The sequence below is a fragment of the Mustela putorius genome, unplaced genomic scaffold (assembly GCF_011764305.1).
Source record: "Mustela putorius furo isolate JIRA1106 unplaced genomic scaffold, ASM1176430v1.1 tig00000224_pilon_pilon_pilon, whole genome shotgun sequence".
Lineage (NCBI taxonomy): Eukaryota > Metazoa > Chordata > Mammalia > Carnivora > Mustelidae > Mustela > Mustela putorius.
In genome coordinates this window covers 2,539,523-2,555,755 of record NW_025421321.1, presented here as the reverse complement: position 1 = coordinate 2,555,755, position 16,233 = coordinate 2,539,523, and the positions used below count along the sequence as shown (strand labels likewise).

The 16,233-nt window shown below is 52.9% G+C and overlaps 1 protein-coding gene across 1 annotated transcript in view; it reads right to left on the bottom strand.

Annotated features, from left to right (window-relative positions):
• The window catches only part of EDAR (ectodysplasin A receptor), a 90,755-nt gene that overhangs the window by 28,713 nt on the left and 45,809 nt on the right, over positions 1–16,233 (bottom strand). The window contains exons 2-3 of the mRNA XM_013062388.2: positions 1,569–1,637; positions 723–845 (exon numbers count right to left, since the gene is read on the bottom strand). Coding sequence (XP_012917842.2) covers positions 723–845; positions 1,569–1,619 — 174 coding nt within the window. The 5' untranslated portion in view covers positions 1,620–1,637. The remainder of the gene's footprint in view (positions 1–722; positions 846–1,568; positions 1,638–16,233) is intronic.

Below are 16,233 nucleotides of genomic sequence, written 5' to 3'. Positions count from 1 at the left end.
ATGGTCTTTGGGGTCACTGGCATACCAGGCACGCCGGGCACACTGGTTGCTTCCAGAAGCTTCTCTTGCTGGGCTTTGGTTTCCTGACCTGTCCTAACTGCAAGCCCCCCATGCTCCAACTCTGAGCTCCTTTCCCCAGTGCTCCTGGGCTTCAGATGTTGCTGCGCTTCCCGGGGTCCCTGAATAGATTCCCTGAATAGATTCAGGCCAGGTTTGCCCTGCCAGTGACACAGCCCATGGCTTCTGACATTCTCAGCTCTCCATGACAACCTTGAACGCTGAAGCTGGGGGCCTTTCTCTAGGCTGAACACCAAGCTGAGCCTCTCCCACAGGAGAGGGAGATGCCGTGCTCAGGAGTCAGTGTGCCGCTACTGCAGGACATCAGTCATGCCTCCTTTTCAGACACCCTGAAACCCATCTGATCCAGGTACAATAGGCAAGTGATTGTCCTCTAAAATAAATGGACACAGCTCCTGAGAAATCTGTCACAATGGCCAGCTTTCTCTGTCACTCTGTCACTCTGTGTCTCTTGCGCGTCAGGGATGCGCCATTCCTGGGCTCACTACTGCTCAAACCCTTTAACCGGGATGCCTGAGGCCCATAGGCAACCAGCCTGATTTAGCTTGGGGACCACACATAGAGCCATACACACGCGCCAGTGACATCCGCCATGTGATGGAGGACAGCTGCCCGGGCCCCAGGGTGGCTGGCAGGGGCCTTACCAGGTAGGGCTCCTCCCCTGGGCCACACTGCGGACACTCATGGCACAGCCCCGTGGTCTGGTTGTAGTACTCGTTCTCGCCGCAGTTGGAGTACTCTGCTTTGGCCGAGCACAGCAGTGACACCTGCATGAGAAAGGGTGTCTTTCTGGCCTCTGTGCCTCCTTGGAGACACGCACGCTTCCTCAGGGGAGCACCCTGAGCAGGTACTGCAGGGGAAGGAGCCTGGGTGGGGTCCCCTGGGGCTCGGGTCCCTCTAACAGCAGCCACTACACTGGGCAGGCTACCCTGCTTCCTGCCAGCTGGCCTCACTGCGGGTTCCCCTCACCCTGCCATCAAAACTCCATCTCATCTTCAAGGCCTGTTCCAAACTCCTTTCACCCACCAACTCTTGCTTCCACCCTCCCCAAGGTCATGGAGGAGGCGGCCCTCTTCCCAGACCCTCTGGAACAGTGGATTTCTGTCACATGCAGCCCCTTCTCTGCAAGAAGCCTGGGTCCCTCCTGGCGGTAGAGCCACAGGCGTGGTGCTCACCAACAGGCGTTGGGTTCCGTATGCTGCAACACAAAGAAGCATTTAAGGACCTTTCTCTACGTGGAACCCTAGAAAGGGAGCGACCAAGCAGTCTAATCTGAAGGGGGTCTTGCTCAGGGTTCTGTACGCTCAGCAGAGCGCAGTGAAGGGGCTGCTAGCAGGTTCCATCGCACTGCACAGCTGGGCAGACTGACACAGAAGAGGCCGAGAAACCGGCCTCCAGTAGGCTGGCAGGCCGAGGAGCTCCCCAACCCCCCCCCAACCCGGGCCTCCTCCGGGTTGCTGTGGGTGCTCACAGCGGGAGGGTGCACTTACCACCAGCATGGGGAGCCACGGCACACGCTTGCAGCCTCCCACGTAGGCCATCTGCTCCCACTGCTTTGCCTGTAAGACACACTTCATAGCACCCAGGGGCCTCCATGGCCTGGCTACAGCCTAGCCCCCATCCTCAGTCCAGTGGCCGCCACCATGTCCCACCGGGGATGAGGGGTCTCCCCAAAAGCGGGGCAGGAAGCAAATACAACATAAAAGCAAAGGTGGATTTTAAGCTGAGGCCAGGCCCCTTGGGCTGACTTCATCAGTGGCCCTGACAAGATCACACCCATCCCAGGGAGAAAAGACCAGAGAGCATGGAGGGCCCATCATGGAAGACAGGGCAGTGACCAAATGTTCACCCACGCACCGAGTCTGAAGAAGCCTGGTCTTACACGGAGCGTAAAGGTGGGGGTCCCAGCAGGCCCCAGTCCTCCTGCTCCGGGGGACGGTGCCAGGACTCAGAGTCTGGCCTGGCCCCATTGCACTCCACTGCCAGCCCTGCTTCCAGGTTCTTCCTCTCTCTGTTGAGAAGAGGCTGTAGTCAAAGTGGTTAAGAGTGCACGAGTCCGACCAATTAATTTTATAGCCAAGACAATGGAAGACCATTGGGTGTAGTGACCTGTCTAAGGCCACACAGCCACTTAGGGACAGAGGGTGATTATGGCCCAGGTGTTCAGGTGCTTGATTTTAAGGAGGAGGTATTGTTTGTCACCTCTCCATCGTGAGGATGGGAGGCCTATGTTTCTAACCAAAAGCAGTCTTACCTGGGAGCCTGCCTGTACAAAGACAAGAGATGGGCTCATGGAAGGGCTTACGTCCGTCAGTGGCCACTGCTGATTCACTGCTGTCTTGCTTTGACAATTTCAGACAAAACAGCATGCCCTCTTCTAATGGCTGGGTTGTGTGAGGAAACTTCCAGAATAAACTATGGACTCAGACAGGAGTCAGACTTCCCAAGAACATTTACCCTCTAAGCCCTCTATCTGGGTGAGCCGTGTCTGCTCATGGAAACTCTTAATTCCCAAATCCACACAAAAAAGACTGTGGAGGATAGTTCAAAGCAGGAGACCTGACGAATGGGGAAATTCACTCTTGTTTCTGGAGAAAAGTCCTGACCTTTGTTCTTCAATACAGTATCTTTTTTTTTTTAAAGCATTTTATTTATTTATTTATTTTAATTTATGAAAGGCATAGAGAGAGAAGGGGCAGAGGGAGAGAACATCCAAGCAGATTCCTGTGAAATATGGAGACTCAGGGCTCCTTCCCATAAGCCATGAGACCATGACCTGAGCTGAATCCAGGAATCACACCCTTAACCTGACTGAGCCATCCAGGCCTCCTCCCTTGGAGTGATATCCACTGAATTTTCAACGAAGACTTTTTTGGCAGGGGTGAAACAGAGTTGGGGTGACTACGGACCGAGGAGGGTTATGGGGAAGTCTCCCTTTCCATAAGGTTCTTAGCTTCAGAATGATGTACAAGCGAATGGGTGAACTTTGTGAAGCATCTGATTGCTCTGAGAACAGGCAGAGAAGGATGTCCGGAGCCTGATTCCGGAGACAGAGGACCTACTGGAGACACTGGGGAATGGGCAGTGCCCTGGGGGCCTGGATCTTTCCCCTGCTTACCTTGAAGATGTTCTCACCAGTGAGAGTAACATCAGGGGGCCTTTGGAAGGGTTAGGTTTCCAATAACTCTTGAAGAGATACAAAAGCTGCTTTTTCTCCCCTGCTAGCATGCTTGCTATTTTGCAATTCAGTGCTACATTTACGTTTGAAACACACTAAATGGACTGAGGCAAGATTAAAGCACCCAGCCACGCCAGCGGTGAACTTCTGGGTGTTTTCCTTCTAGCAATGGAGCAAGCTGGGGCAGGCAGGGAGGGAGGAAGAGGGGGGCCTGACCTGCAGTCCCGCCAGGGGGAAGGGAACCTTACAAATAAAAGAACCTGCTCTCTGCCCAACTGACAGCCTGGCCCTTGTTTCGGAATGGGGGGTAGCAGAAAGGAGTGCAGGCAGCGGGGCCAGAAGCCCTCCCCAGGAGAGCTGCAGCCCTGGAGGCCTTCCAAGAACAATACTAAGGGTTTCTAATTTAATTGACTTCTAATTATAGCTGAGTCTGGGAGGGCTTCCCTGTAAACATAGAGAAAGGGCTGGGCTGGGTGCACCTCAGTGTCAACCTGGAGCATTTATTGAGAGGCTCATTAAGGAGGTTTCCAGGTGAACCCAAGAAGACAGGAAAGAAAAAAAAATACACAAGGGGAAACGAAGTCCGTGGGGTCCGGTGCATTTCTGGCATGTCTACCAGGTCTCCAAGAAGGTGATTGGGCTGGGGGAGGAAAGTGGGGGAGGCCTCTGGTTAGGGTTTCATTTCCAAGGCCTGACTTCACCTGGAGATGCAGCTCTGCCCTCGGGAGCCAGCCTGGCCTGGGAGCAGGGGGGCCCAAGCTGCTCCCAGAATTCACCTCTTGCTTGTCTTTCCTTGGGGGATTCCCAGTGCCCCGAGGAGGGCAGTATCTTAGCCTGCGGGCTGTCAGAGGTACCAACGGAAGTAGCTGAGCGTAGACTCCCACAGTGATGGAGACACGCAGGTGGCAGGGAGACAAGGCTCTGGCTTCCCCGCACAGCTGTCCAGCTGCCGGGCGCCCTGTTCAGGGGGCTGCAGGGGAGTCGACCACCGCCCCCCCAGTCTGGGAAGGACACTTGCCTTGTCTCATGGCCAAGTCTTTGCAGCCTCGTGCCTGTGGCCATTTTTGTGACAGCACAGAGACCCGGGACCAGGTGAGCCGTTTGCAGGAAAGCGTGGCCCACCCGGCCCTTGTTCACGGCTTCCCCTGCCTCCCACAGACTGTACCATTCCTTCCTCAGTACTATTTCCTCCTAGAACAACAACACAACCATGAAAACGACAGCTGGTGACTGTGGACCTCTGACTCCTGACCAGGCACCACTCTGGCTTAATCCTCACCACACCCCCACCCTCACCGCATGAGCTCTCAATCAGGGTCAGGGGAGAACAGGCTGGAACCGTGGGCCCACGTGGAGGGACGAGTGCTGCTGGGATTACTGGCATGTTTCGTTTCCTCTCCCTCTGGGACCTCAGCCTGCAGCCTCAGACCTGCCGCTAACCAAAGAGGACAAAAAAAGGGTGGTGATTCAGAGCAAGGGCTGAATGCTCTGTAGCCACTCAGTGCCTCAGTTATATAGAACTTATTCATGAAATGGGCATAAGACAAATGCCTACCTCATGTGGGAGAGGAAGGCAGGCCTGACTATTCCTGAGCTTGAACTTGGCCTCTCTTGCTGTGACTACCACCTCAGCTCCAGCTGGACATTTACAGGTCTTTCCTATAACATCCTCACTTTGTGGCAAGACTTGGGCTGACACCAAGGAGGCTGACTCTGGAGACCCGGGGCTGGGACGAGTGCGGTTGGGCACCTGGTTCGAAGTGCTCCAGGGAGAGCTTGGGGCTTAACACAAAACCAGAAGGTTCCGGGTAGTTGGCAGAGGTGCGGGCCTCAGGAAGCTTATGGTCTGTTAACCTGGAGGGTTGGATGCAGCTGAGACATCAACTCTGAGGTGCCATTCTCATAGCATTCCAAACTACAGAGCCTTTCCAATCGGGGCCAATTCTGGGCTGTAGGTGGAGGACTCACACAATGAGGCCCACCTCCTGGCCTCCAGGTGACTGGGGAGTGAGGGGGCCAGACGGTCACCCATAGCTTCAGGCCTGGAAGTCCAAGAAGCTCGGGGGCAGCCTGTGGTATGCAGGACTGGAAGGGCCTGATTTGTCCTGTTGGGCTATTTCAGTGATAGATCCTCACCTGTGGCCATTTCAGACTCTGACTGAAGTTACCCACAGAGGCCACTGACTAGGAAGAAGCTATGGTGGGCAGGTGGCCTGCTCCTTTGGAAGCACCTGACCCATTCTTGGGGAGATCAGGGCAGCCAAAGTCTCACGAAGGTCTTGAAGGGCAGGTAAGAGTTTTCATGGAAAGAGGTAGGAAAAAGGTCTCCCAGAAAGTAGGAGGAAGGGGCCCCACATGGCTGGAGGCAAAGCCACGGCTGGACCAGAGGGGTAAGCACAAGGTCAGAGGAAGTCCAGGGGCTGTCATGGGCCTTGTGCACAGGCTGGGCAAGGCAGTGACAGAGTGGCAAGCTTACCTTCCCACTGCAGTGCCAGAAGGAGCCAGTCTGGCAAGAAGTATGTGTCACAGTGCCACCCAACATACATAGACACACACACACACACACACGTATCACTAAGTCACGTGAAACAACGGTATCCTTAGTGCACACTGTTGGGTCGGCGGGCTCCGGGAGTGCAGGAGAAACAACAGAAATGACCGCTGGGGCCACCATCTTCCAGCACCCTACCTGCCCCCTTCCTTAACCCTTGACTCTCCCACCAAAAGGATGTATGCCCAGGTCACATCTCCATAGGTAACCCGATACCTATGCAGGAAACAGAAGTATCAGGACCCCCTACCCCATATCCTCCGATCACCAAATACCCTACCTATATGGATGTGAGCCCAAGCCCTGCCTTCGCCCCCCACGAACTCCCTCCCAGTGCGACTTCCCCGCTCCCCTTTCTGGAGTTGAGGAACCTCGCCCGAGGGTGCCCACTTCCTCCTGCTCAACTTTCCTGGCTCCCCTTCTCCTGAGCCCTAAAACTTCGCCGGAGAGTGCCTTTAATAAATCTTGCCTTGTGCCTACCTCGCCTGGTGTCGTGTTTATCTCGCCTATAAAACCTTACACACACAGAGGACTATGATCTAGTCCATCCTGTTGTTCTCCTTCCATGGGAACAACAGCGGTAGCAGCAGCCCACGAAAATGACTGGGGAAACCACCACGTGTGATCCGAAAACCACTGGTCTAGATGAAGACAAGGCAGGAGGGAGGAAGCCTGCAAGGAGCGGATGGTGTCCGGATCAGGGCAGCCAGAGGGTGGAAAGGAGGGCGTGGAGGGTCCAGGACTTAAAGAGACAGATTGTCAGAGGGGACAGAGCATCGAGGCTGGCCCACACCTCTGCTCAGCTCCTGGGTGCGCAGGAGGTGTGTGAGGCTCCTACTGAACAAAAATGGGGGCAGACGGGAGGTGTTACAAATGTGAACACATTGAAAAGCCTGGAGGGCCTCCAAGAGGTGGCAGCCTCTGGCAGCTCACATATAAGTTGAGCTTGGGAGAAAGATCTGAGCAAGGGAGAGTTTATATGGCTGTCACAGTGTCAGTTTTAATAGGCTGTCCCACGCTGTCATGTGGCCAAGGACCTGTTCGTGAGAAAAGGCCCTGGTCTGGGCCTTGGGGAGGGTGGAGAGCGAAACAGAGGAGCCCCCGTCCTCGGGAGCCTTCTTTTCTCTGGATAGAAAAGCTCCAGGCTGGAGACCACTGATCACTCCCTCCACTCCAGGAGCCTTTCTGGAACTCTGGAGAAAGCCCAGGTTCCCACAGATGAGGAGGCATAACCCTCTGCGCCTATGGAGAGGGAAACCAGGGATGAACAGACACCGCAGCTGGCAAAACGATATGAATGCTTGCAACTTTCAGTAAGTTGGAAATGATTTCAAGATAAAAAGGAAAGAAAGGATGCCACATGCCAGCACCTACCTTCACCTCGACTGCAATTAACAGAGAGCTGAAGAAAAGTCTTGATTGTTTGGAGATAAATTGCTCCATGGCCAGTCTTCCAGAGAAGACAAGAAATGAGGCCTGTGCCTGTAGTTGCATGTGAAGCAGGATGTTGTGAAGAGAGAGGCCGTGGGGACTCGTGGAGCTGCAGGCTCCCTAGGAGTTCCTCACTGGCCCCTGCAGCCCAAGAACCCCGGTGCTGGATCCCCATCTGGGCAGAGGGTGCAGGAGTTGTACAAGCCGGACGGTGCCGACCTGCTGCCTAGGGCCTCTCCAGTAGCACACCCTGTGCTCACTTACTCCCTGAGGCCAGGGGTGCTTGCTGGTGGTGTCAGCACACAGCATCCACCGTCCTCCTCGCTAACACCTCCTGAGGGCTAGGTACCTCCCGGACAGTAGGCTGGGCACTTTAGCCTGTATTAGCCACCTAATCCCCACCGCTGCGGAGCCAGTAGGAACTTCTATAACTCCGTTTGCTCAGCCAGAAACCAAGGCGCAGAGAGGCTGTGTAACTTGTCCAAGGTTGCACAGCAGTGGGGCAGAGCCAGGATTTGAACCCGCATAGTCTGTCCCCACAACCTGCTCCCACTGCTTGCTACTGCCCCCCCCGGGATGTAAGCAAACACAGTCCAGGCTACCCGTGATGTAGACAAATATCTTTTTATTCTATAAAGATTTTATTTATTTAGTTGACAGAGAGAGAGATCACAAGTAGGCAGAGGCAGGCAGAGAGAGAAGGAAGCAGGCTCCCCACTGAGTGGAGAGCCAGATGTGGGGCTTGATCCCAGGAACTTGAGATCATGACCTGAGCTGAAGGCAGAGGCTTAACCCACTGAGCCACCCAAGTCCCCCAAATATCTTTTTATTCTAAGGGAATGACAAGGTCCACAAGACTGTGGGCTCCCCTGGGGGCTGGTCTCAGGTTTTGTTTTCTTGGTCTCTTGGTAGTCCTATGACCCCAAGGGGCAGCACACGTTCTCCTCCATGAAAATGGGGAAATTTGGCTCCCTTTCCAACTGAGGGATTGCTATGAGGAATGCAGGAGACCCCAAGTGTGGCAGGGCTTAGTGACTTGGAAACACCACTAAGGGAAAAGCTGATGATGTTCTTAGCATTGACTGTTGTGTGGCTGCATCTCAGACTGTGGGAGGGGATTTGACCTTCTCAGGTCTGAGTTACTGAGGGCAAGGCTGGGAGTTACTGCCCTCTGCACAAGTGGCTTAGAAAGAACAAGAATGACTTTTTCTTTCACAGCATTTGGCAGTTTCACTCTCTCCCACACTGGCTCCTAGAAGGGTCCTTAGACAGTTGGTTCCCGTGTTCCAAGGGCAGCAGGTCAGGAGGGTTATGTGGGTGGTCTTTTCAGGAGAGGACATCCTACCTTTCTTTCTCAGAAGCTCCCTGTGGTATTCTTGCCCATTGGTAAGGCCACATGGCTAGCAGAAGGATTCTGCGTGCTTGTGTGGAAGGATTATGGGCACCTGTCTTGCCTTGGGGACTGGATAACCGGCAGGACATGTGAGGTATGGGGAAACACGGTCTTTGAAAGCCTTCAGGGGTGGAAGAGGCTGCCCATGGACCTCAGGCCATGGCCATCTCACCCTTGGACATGAGCTGAGTGGAAATGGCTTTCCCTTCACACAGCCACATGCAGACTAGACCTTTCCTCTGAGTCTCAAGCTGAACTGGATAGTCAGGTAAGGCAGAAATAAGGTAAAATATACCAAAAATCGTATCCATCCAGCCTTGCTGCCTCCCCCCCGGGGGGGGGGCAGTCTCTGGAGCCACAGGAGCTGCATCACCTGGGAGCTGGGTGGAAATGCCATCTCAGGCCCCTGGAGGACCTGCTGCTTCAGGATCTGCTTTCCAGCCTCATCTAGGGGAGTGGGAGGGTAGGGGGTGGGGAGGTGAGGGTGGGAGTGGGGGGGGGGCTCTGTATGCACCTGAAAGCTTGAGGAGTGCAGCTCTAAGGACCTCCACTAACTTTTTACTCAGTCCTTGTTTGATTTGTCCTTGCAGACCCAGGCAAGGGCTTCTTCTGGGTTTCTCTCTCCTTCAATTCTGATGTTTTCCCAAGGAACAAATGCTGTCCTTGGTCTCACCCAACCCTGTACTATGCACTAGACATGGGGACTCACTCGTGTGCTTTCTTAGTCATATTCATTTATTGTTTATGCAACAACAGCTGTGAGCTGCTCCTGTGTGACAGACACCCTGGGGACTGTGACAGACAGATAAGGGCTGTGGCCCAGGACATCTTTGTCTGCCCAGGAGACAGACATAGGACACACAATTACATATAGAATGTCAGGCCACTTCTTACATTTCTTAGGGCCACTCTATCAGTTCATTCAGGGCTATAATGGGGTTCAGGGTGGGCCACCCCCACATATGCCACTTCGACATATTATTTTGAATTTAAGTCACTCAAGGAACAGCTGGTACAAGAAGGGCACTTTGACCCTCCTTTGTGCCCCTGAAAGCAGAGGCAAAGCTTCCCAGTGAAAGGTGCCCTCCCTGCACAGGTGGAGACATCCTTATTGCCAGAGGTGGGAATTCAGGGCCCAGAAGGCAGAATAAACAAATCCTTTACTTGTTTACCAGCCCAAGTCCAAAACTTCCTTGTCTTGTCCATTCCTCCCTCATTTACATTTCCGTCTAAAAGGTAGAAAGTTGCTTGCTTTGGCCACTTGAGTCTCCTGTTTTTATGGGCTCCTATAGGTACAAAATTAAATTTATTTTCCCCCTGTTCGTCTGTCTTTTGTCAACTTAATGATCAGACCAGCCAAAGAACCGAGAAAGGAGGAGAGTAAAAATTCTCCTCCCCTACAGCAGTTTGCCCTTGGGATGACCTTCACCTTCAGAAGGCTAACTCTGCCTCAGCAGACACTTGTCATCACAGCTACCTTCAGGTCGCTGGTAGGCACCATGGCAGAATATGGCCATGCTCCATATTAGCTATCACCTTTGGAACAGACAGTCACGGCTGGGGCCAACAGACAGTTGAGTCTCATGGCTTCACCTTTTTTTTTTTTTAAAGATTTTATTTATTTATTTGACAGAGAGAGATTACAAGTAGGCAGAGAGGCAGGCAGAGAGAGAGGAAGAAGCAGGCTCCCCGCTGAGCAGAGAGCCTGATGCGGGACTCGATCCCAGGACCCTGAGATCATGACCTGAGCTGAAGGCAGCAGCTTAACCCACTGAGCCACCCAGGCGCCCATGGCTTCACCTTCTTGATCCAGTAGGGCCAGCCTGGAATGTGAAGATGTTCCTTCTTTCCAAAAGGCTGCTTCTCTCCTGGGAAGGTGGTATAAACCACACAGCCACACCTTAGGCACTGCCCACCCTGAATCCTTGGGAGGGGGCAGAGGCCATGGGGCTGGGGAAGCCTTTGCATGAATGAGGGCTTCCAAGTTACCTTTTGAAGCATGAGGGTCATGTTTTGGGCCACTTCCTTCCCTCCCATGGGCTCACCTACCAGAGAATTCTCAGAATGTGGTGCTAGCGGATTATGCCCCCTCATCCTCATCCAGCAGCAGCGACTGGGGACAGAGGTCCCACTAGGGTCCCAGGGTGCAGTGCTGTCCTTTCGGACCACATTGCAGCATGGGGGATGGGAGACAGAGACGGCAGGGTCTGTGGCCGGCCCACCCTGGTCCTCTGCACAAGTGCTTTGTGGAGAGGCGGGGTGCTGGCAGCCGCCTGTGATCTGGGGAGGCTGTTCCCTGCTCCCTGCCCACCCAACACTACCCTCTCCTCCCTGGCCTCCCATACTCTCTCCTCCCACAGAAGGCTGCCCTGGGGGGAAGGCTGCTGGTGGCCTCCTCCCCACACATCCACAGGATTCCTTTGCTCCCCAGACTCCCCAGAAGGCCTCCACTTCCCACCAACAGAGATAGACCTTCGCTCACCCTCCAGGAGCCTGTGGAGGTCATTATCAGAGCAGCTAAAAACATTTCCATTTGATGTGATTTATTGCTCTCAGGAAGCACCCCACCTCCCGCCTCAGTTGGATAGTGCTAATTAGTGCTGGATTGTGAAGCACTTAACTCATTGTCTTTCACTTCTGTTTCAGTCAGGTCTGTCTCACTGGAAGTGTCTGGAAGATGTCCTGGGACAGGCCATCCCATTGCAACAGGGGACTGGGGCCTTGCAGGCACACCGGCCCATAGGGCAGACCCCGAGCTTGCTGTCTTGAACTTTTTAGTGATTTTTAAAGGTGGGGCACCCCATTTCCATTTTGCATGGCCCTGCAAGTTCAATGGCCTCTCCTGTTCTTGGCCTCTCTGGCCCGGCAGGCAAGGCTGTCACACAGGGCCTGCTGCTGGACACCCTCCCGCCCCAGGAAAGTGCAGTCAGGGATCAGGAAGAGCACAAGAAAAGGAGCAGAGGTGCTAAAGCCTTGCCAAGGCCTACAGGCCCCTCACTGCCTCTAGGGACTCAGGAATGCAATCCCAGAGGAGCCGAGAAGGAAGGCTCAGAGAAATTCCTGCAGTGCAGTTTGTCAGGGTATCTTAGAGCTTTAAATCACACCACAAGAGGATTTTAAAGGGCAGCCTCCATTCTTTTTTTTTTTTTTTTAAGATTTTATTTACTTGAGAGAGAAAGAGCATGAGCAGCAGGGGAAGGGTTGGAGGGAGAGGGAGAAGCAGACTCCCCTCGACCCCAGGACCCTGGAATCATGATCTGAATCGAAAGCAGACGCTAAACCCATTGAGCCTCCCAGGCGTCCCAAGGCCAGTCTCCATGCTTGACCACTGCAGTGAGAAGCTTCTATCCAGAGCTCCTTGGTAGAAGTTTCAGGATCATGGCAGGTTAACTGAGCTTTAACAACATCTCTGGGGTAGGGACAGTGTCCATGCGTTGTCTCAAGGATATAATTCCGATTGAAAATATAAACACATCATATATGTGTATATACATGTACATGTACATACGTATCCATACATGTGTGTATATACATAACAGTATTTTTACTAAGATCAAAGATCTTTCCATGTCTGTTGGAGGCACTGTGCTCTGGTGCCAGCCAGCTGCACCCACTAGAATTTACTCTTGGGATAATTCTAGGGCTCCAGCTCTTGCCTCTCGTGTCAGCCTGTGGGATCTTGGAGTGGGGCCGTTGGGGGCTTTCATCATAAGATGATCATTTCATGCCTTTTGTACTCTAAAAAGATTAATAGGGCACAGGGTTGATGGGTTCTCAAGGAGAAGCAGGACAAGTTACCCTGTTTTCCCCAGAGTTCTGGGGGCAGGTGGGGTGATACACAGGGAGGGCAGGACGAGAGTGGAAAGGGGCAAGGGGCCGGCTGAGCAGCCACTGGGCAGGAAGGCCAGAGGAAGTCTACCTACTCTGCTGGCAAGCCACAGACAGGGCCCCCCCACAGAAGACCCGGCAGCTGGGATAACCCGCTGGGCTAAACCCCTTGGGAGGCGCTTTCCCACAGGATATTGGCAAAGGCTCTGGTGCTCTGAGCTGAAGGTTGAAAATGAGAGCCCCTACGTTTTATTCTTCAGTTTTAATCAAAATAATACTCAGAAAATAGACACTCTTGCACAGATAGGATGGATGTAATACACGAAACATTTTTTATTTTGGACTACTTTTAGCTTTTCCCTTTGAAGGATCACTACTAATACAAATAAGCAAGTCAAACTATTTCAGATTCTATGGGGATCATTAGCTCTTCAGCAGCAGAATCCGGGAAGGCAGCAAAGAGCAAGGAAAACCAGCATTTCAGGCATTTCTGTTCACATCACATCTTTCTGTGTGACTCACCCGTTCCTGTCAGTTTTCATTTTCCTACAGAAAAACCAGCGCTGATGGTAATTGTTTATGAAGTACTCTAGACAGCCATGGCACGAGAACGCTCCCTAAACACCAAAATTATTATTGTTGTTTGTCAGACAAGGCCCCGGCTTCTCTGAATACTAATTACATCATTCAGCAGGTGCATCTGCGTTTGTGCAGGGAGAGCTGGGGCTGGAGCCCAAAGAGGAGGGGGGCTCTCTCCTGCATTTGGGACAGGATGTGGTGCCTGGATGCTTCCACAGTCCTGATGGCTCGCTCATGAAGATAATGTGGCCAGCAAATATCCATCGGGAAAATTCAGAGGGAGAGCAATTATCCTTACCCGGAGCTCCTGCTGTAAAGATATGTGCTCACAATTTCATTTCTATTTCATTTTGTGCCTCAGAGCTGAATGGATATTGTAGAAGAGATAAAGCCAGGTGAAGCTTTAAAAGAGTGCCTCTTTTATTGCCTTATCAAAATCAGCAAAAGGCATTTTGAGGGTGAAATCAAGGAGGTTATTGTAACTCCAGTCCATTGCTTTAAATGACACAACCAAGATTTTCTAGGGCTCTTATATAAATGTATAAATAAAATTTTGCTGGGACGTAATAACAGCCACTCTCCAGCGCCTCAATAGGCATGCCATCCATTCTTCCATCTGTCCATCTGTCCTTCCATCCGTCCATCCATCCATCCATCTCCCCATCCTTCTGTACATGCAATAGTTATTGGACACCTACTCCAGACCAGGCTGAACAAACAAACTAGCATAGTCCCCATGCCAAGGGTGCCACATGAAGGAGGCACAGTGGGGTGGACACGGGTGGAGGTGAGGGATGGGGGCAGCGGGAGCAGTGGGGGAGTCAGGAAGCCTGCATAGACCGGGAAAGGGCTGTTGGGCCGAGGGGGTAGTCTGGCATCACAACAGCCAGGGACAGGGAAAGGAGGGAGGATGGGCGTGGCCTGAGGCCTGGGCAGGGTGTGCCCCACTGGGGCCACTGAGAGCTGCAGAGCACTCCCTCCAGGTCACCGCTCTGTCCCCTTCTCTAAGCAACAGGGAGTTGAGTTATTTCCTAACCTGAGTTCTGGAGAAATCAAAGCTCCTTCTCCTTTTCTGGCAAGAGGTTACTATGCTCGGTTCTCTCTCAGCTCAGTGGCTTTGTTTCTTTGCTCCCAGCCGCTCAGTGAGATCTGGAAAGCAATCCTTTCAGGCCGTCCTGTCAGTCCTGAATCCAGCCATTCTGCCTGGGCCTGGGTCCACGAGAGAACAGGACTCTGGCTGGGTTAGGGAGGTGAGGCCTGATGTGTAGACTCATCGGAAGCACCCGATTTTACCCAACAGCACAGGAAAGATGAGAACATAAAAAAACAATCACCGGAAGACGCACTGCAAGAATCCTAAGCCATGTCAGCCAAGTAAGAGACATTAATTTGACGGTGAAGATATCCTTTAAGTAAAGGAAGTTGAAGGAGATAAACCACTTATTGGCACTGGGATCAATAGATCTTAAATTAGCTACAAAGCTGTGGCAAGCAATGAGGCAAGAAGGATCCAAAAATTGTTGCTATTATTATTTGCCCCCGAGGGGCCCTCAGACAGCCTGCTACTCTCTGAGGATGGTTATTGTGGGTAATTGAGACGGCTCCCACTTGGGTGGCAGAGGCCTGGGCAGGGGGGCCTCCCAGACGGCTGTCTGAGAGGAAAGGTGAGCTGAGGGTGTGCAGAAGGCAGGTGAAGGGCAGGCGCTCGTCAGTGCCTACACCCCGCCCCCCCGCACCCTCAATGGGCTCTATGCTTCACGCCTCTCTTTGAAGTCTGTGCCCAGAGAGACAAATGGCCCCCTGGCGCGGAGGCCTTTGCACTCTGGGCTCTCAGGAGGCCCTGAGCCTCAGACAGACGCTGGAGGTGGTCAGGGCTTCTAGTCTCTTCATTGTCTATAGCCAAAGCCCAACAGCATCGTCATGCAACATGCGTGTGGAGTGAGGCTCAGGGCGAGAGAAGGGCAGCTTCTGAGACTGTGAACCCTATCACCGCACATGTGCAGTGTGCCACACGCTTATGGCCACCTGTGGGTGGGCACATCCAAGGGGGAACAGTTCAGCGTGACTGAAGCCATGTCTCAGAGTCCACGAGTTTCCTAAGAGCCGCTGGCTTACTGTTTTGGTTATGGGTACATACTTCTAGGTTCTTATCACTAAGACTGTGTTTTAAAAAAACAATCAGCTTTACTGACGTGTAATTAACTCACAGTAAAACCCACAGGTTTCCCGTGTGCAGGGCGGTGACTCTGAGGCCATGAATGCCGTGTACGCCATGTAACCACCACCCAGTTGTGACACGGACGGTTCCATCGCTTCTAGAAGGTCTTGGTGCAGCCTGTTGTCATCCGCCCACCCCGCTGGGCCAGTTTCGAAAGGAAGGATTGATTCTGCTTGTTTGAGCTGTCACGGGAGTGCAGCCATGCCATGCGCATTCTCTGTATCTGGCTCCTTCCACTGAATGTAATTCCTTGCTTCCTCCAGGTGTGAGAGTCCCTAGTTTGTTCCTTCGCTGGGAAATAGTCTAGGTACTGATATACCACCACGTTTATTCATTCACTTGTCTGATTTCTTTTTGCTCAGCATACATTTTAGAAGTCGTTTTCGGTTGTCTCCTGGACGGCGCATCTGCAGTGAGTGACCTAAATATGAGGCAATTTCCCAGCATGGATGCTCCAGGGCTTGGTCTAAGTCTGTTCTAGACGCTCCCAGAAAAGGACTCTCAGTTGCCTCTAGTCACAGAGCCGTCTGGAAGGAACCACCCCAGAGCTTCCAAACTGCTTCTACTGACCTGCTCCCTTCGAAGGGCTCCCCTCCACCCCTTGCCCTGGCCACCCACAGCCCCACTGATGGCTGCCACAGAAAGGCAGCACGCCGGAGGTGAGGGTCCACAGATGAGACCTGCAGGCCCCTCCTGCACCAGCTTGAGTGTGGCCAAAAGCGAAGGAGAAGAAAAATGATAGCATTTGTCCAGAGCTAATTTAGTGATGCTTTCCGGTCACTTCGGAAAGATTGCTGGTGTAGTACTGAAGACAATGGCCTATTGGCCACCATAAATAGTCATCCTCAACAACATTCTTCTATCCTGTGATGCTTTTATGGTCACACATGGAACCAGCTCAGAGAAGAAGCAAACACGGCGTGTGCATGTGGTCCTCACTTCTGAGGACGCTGTGGTCCTGGGGACCTTAGAGGCTG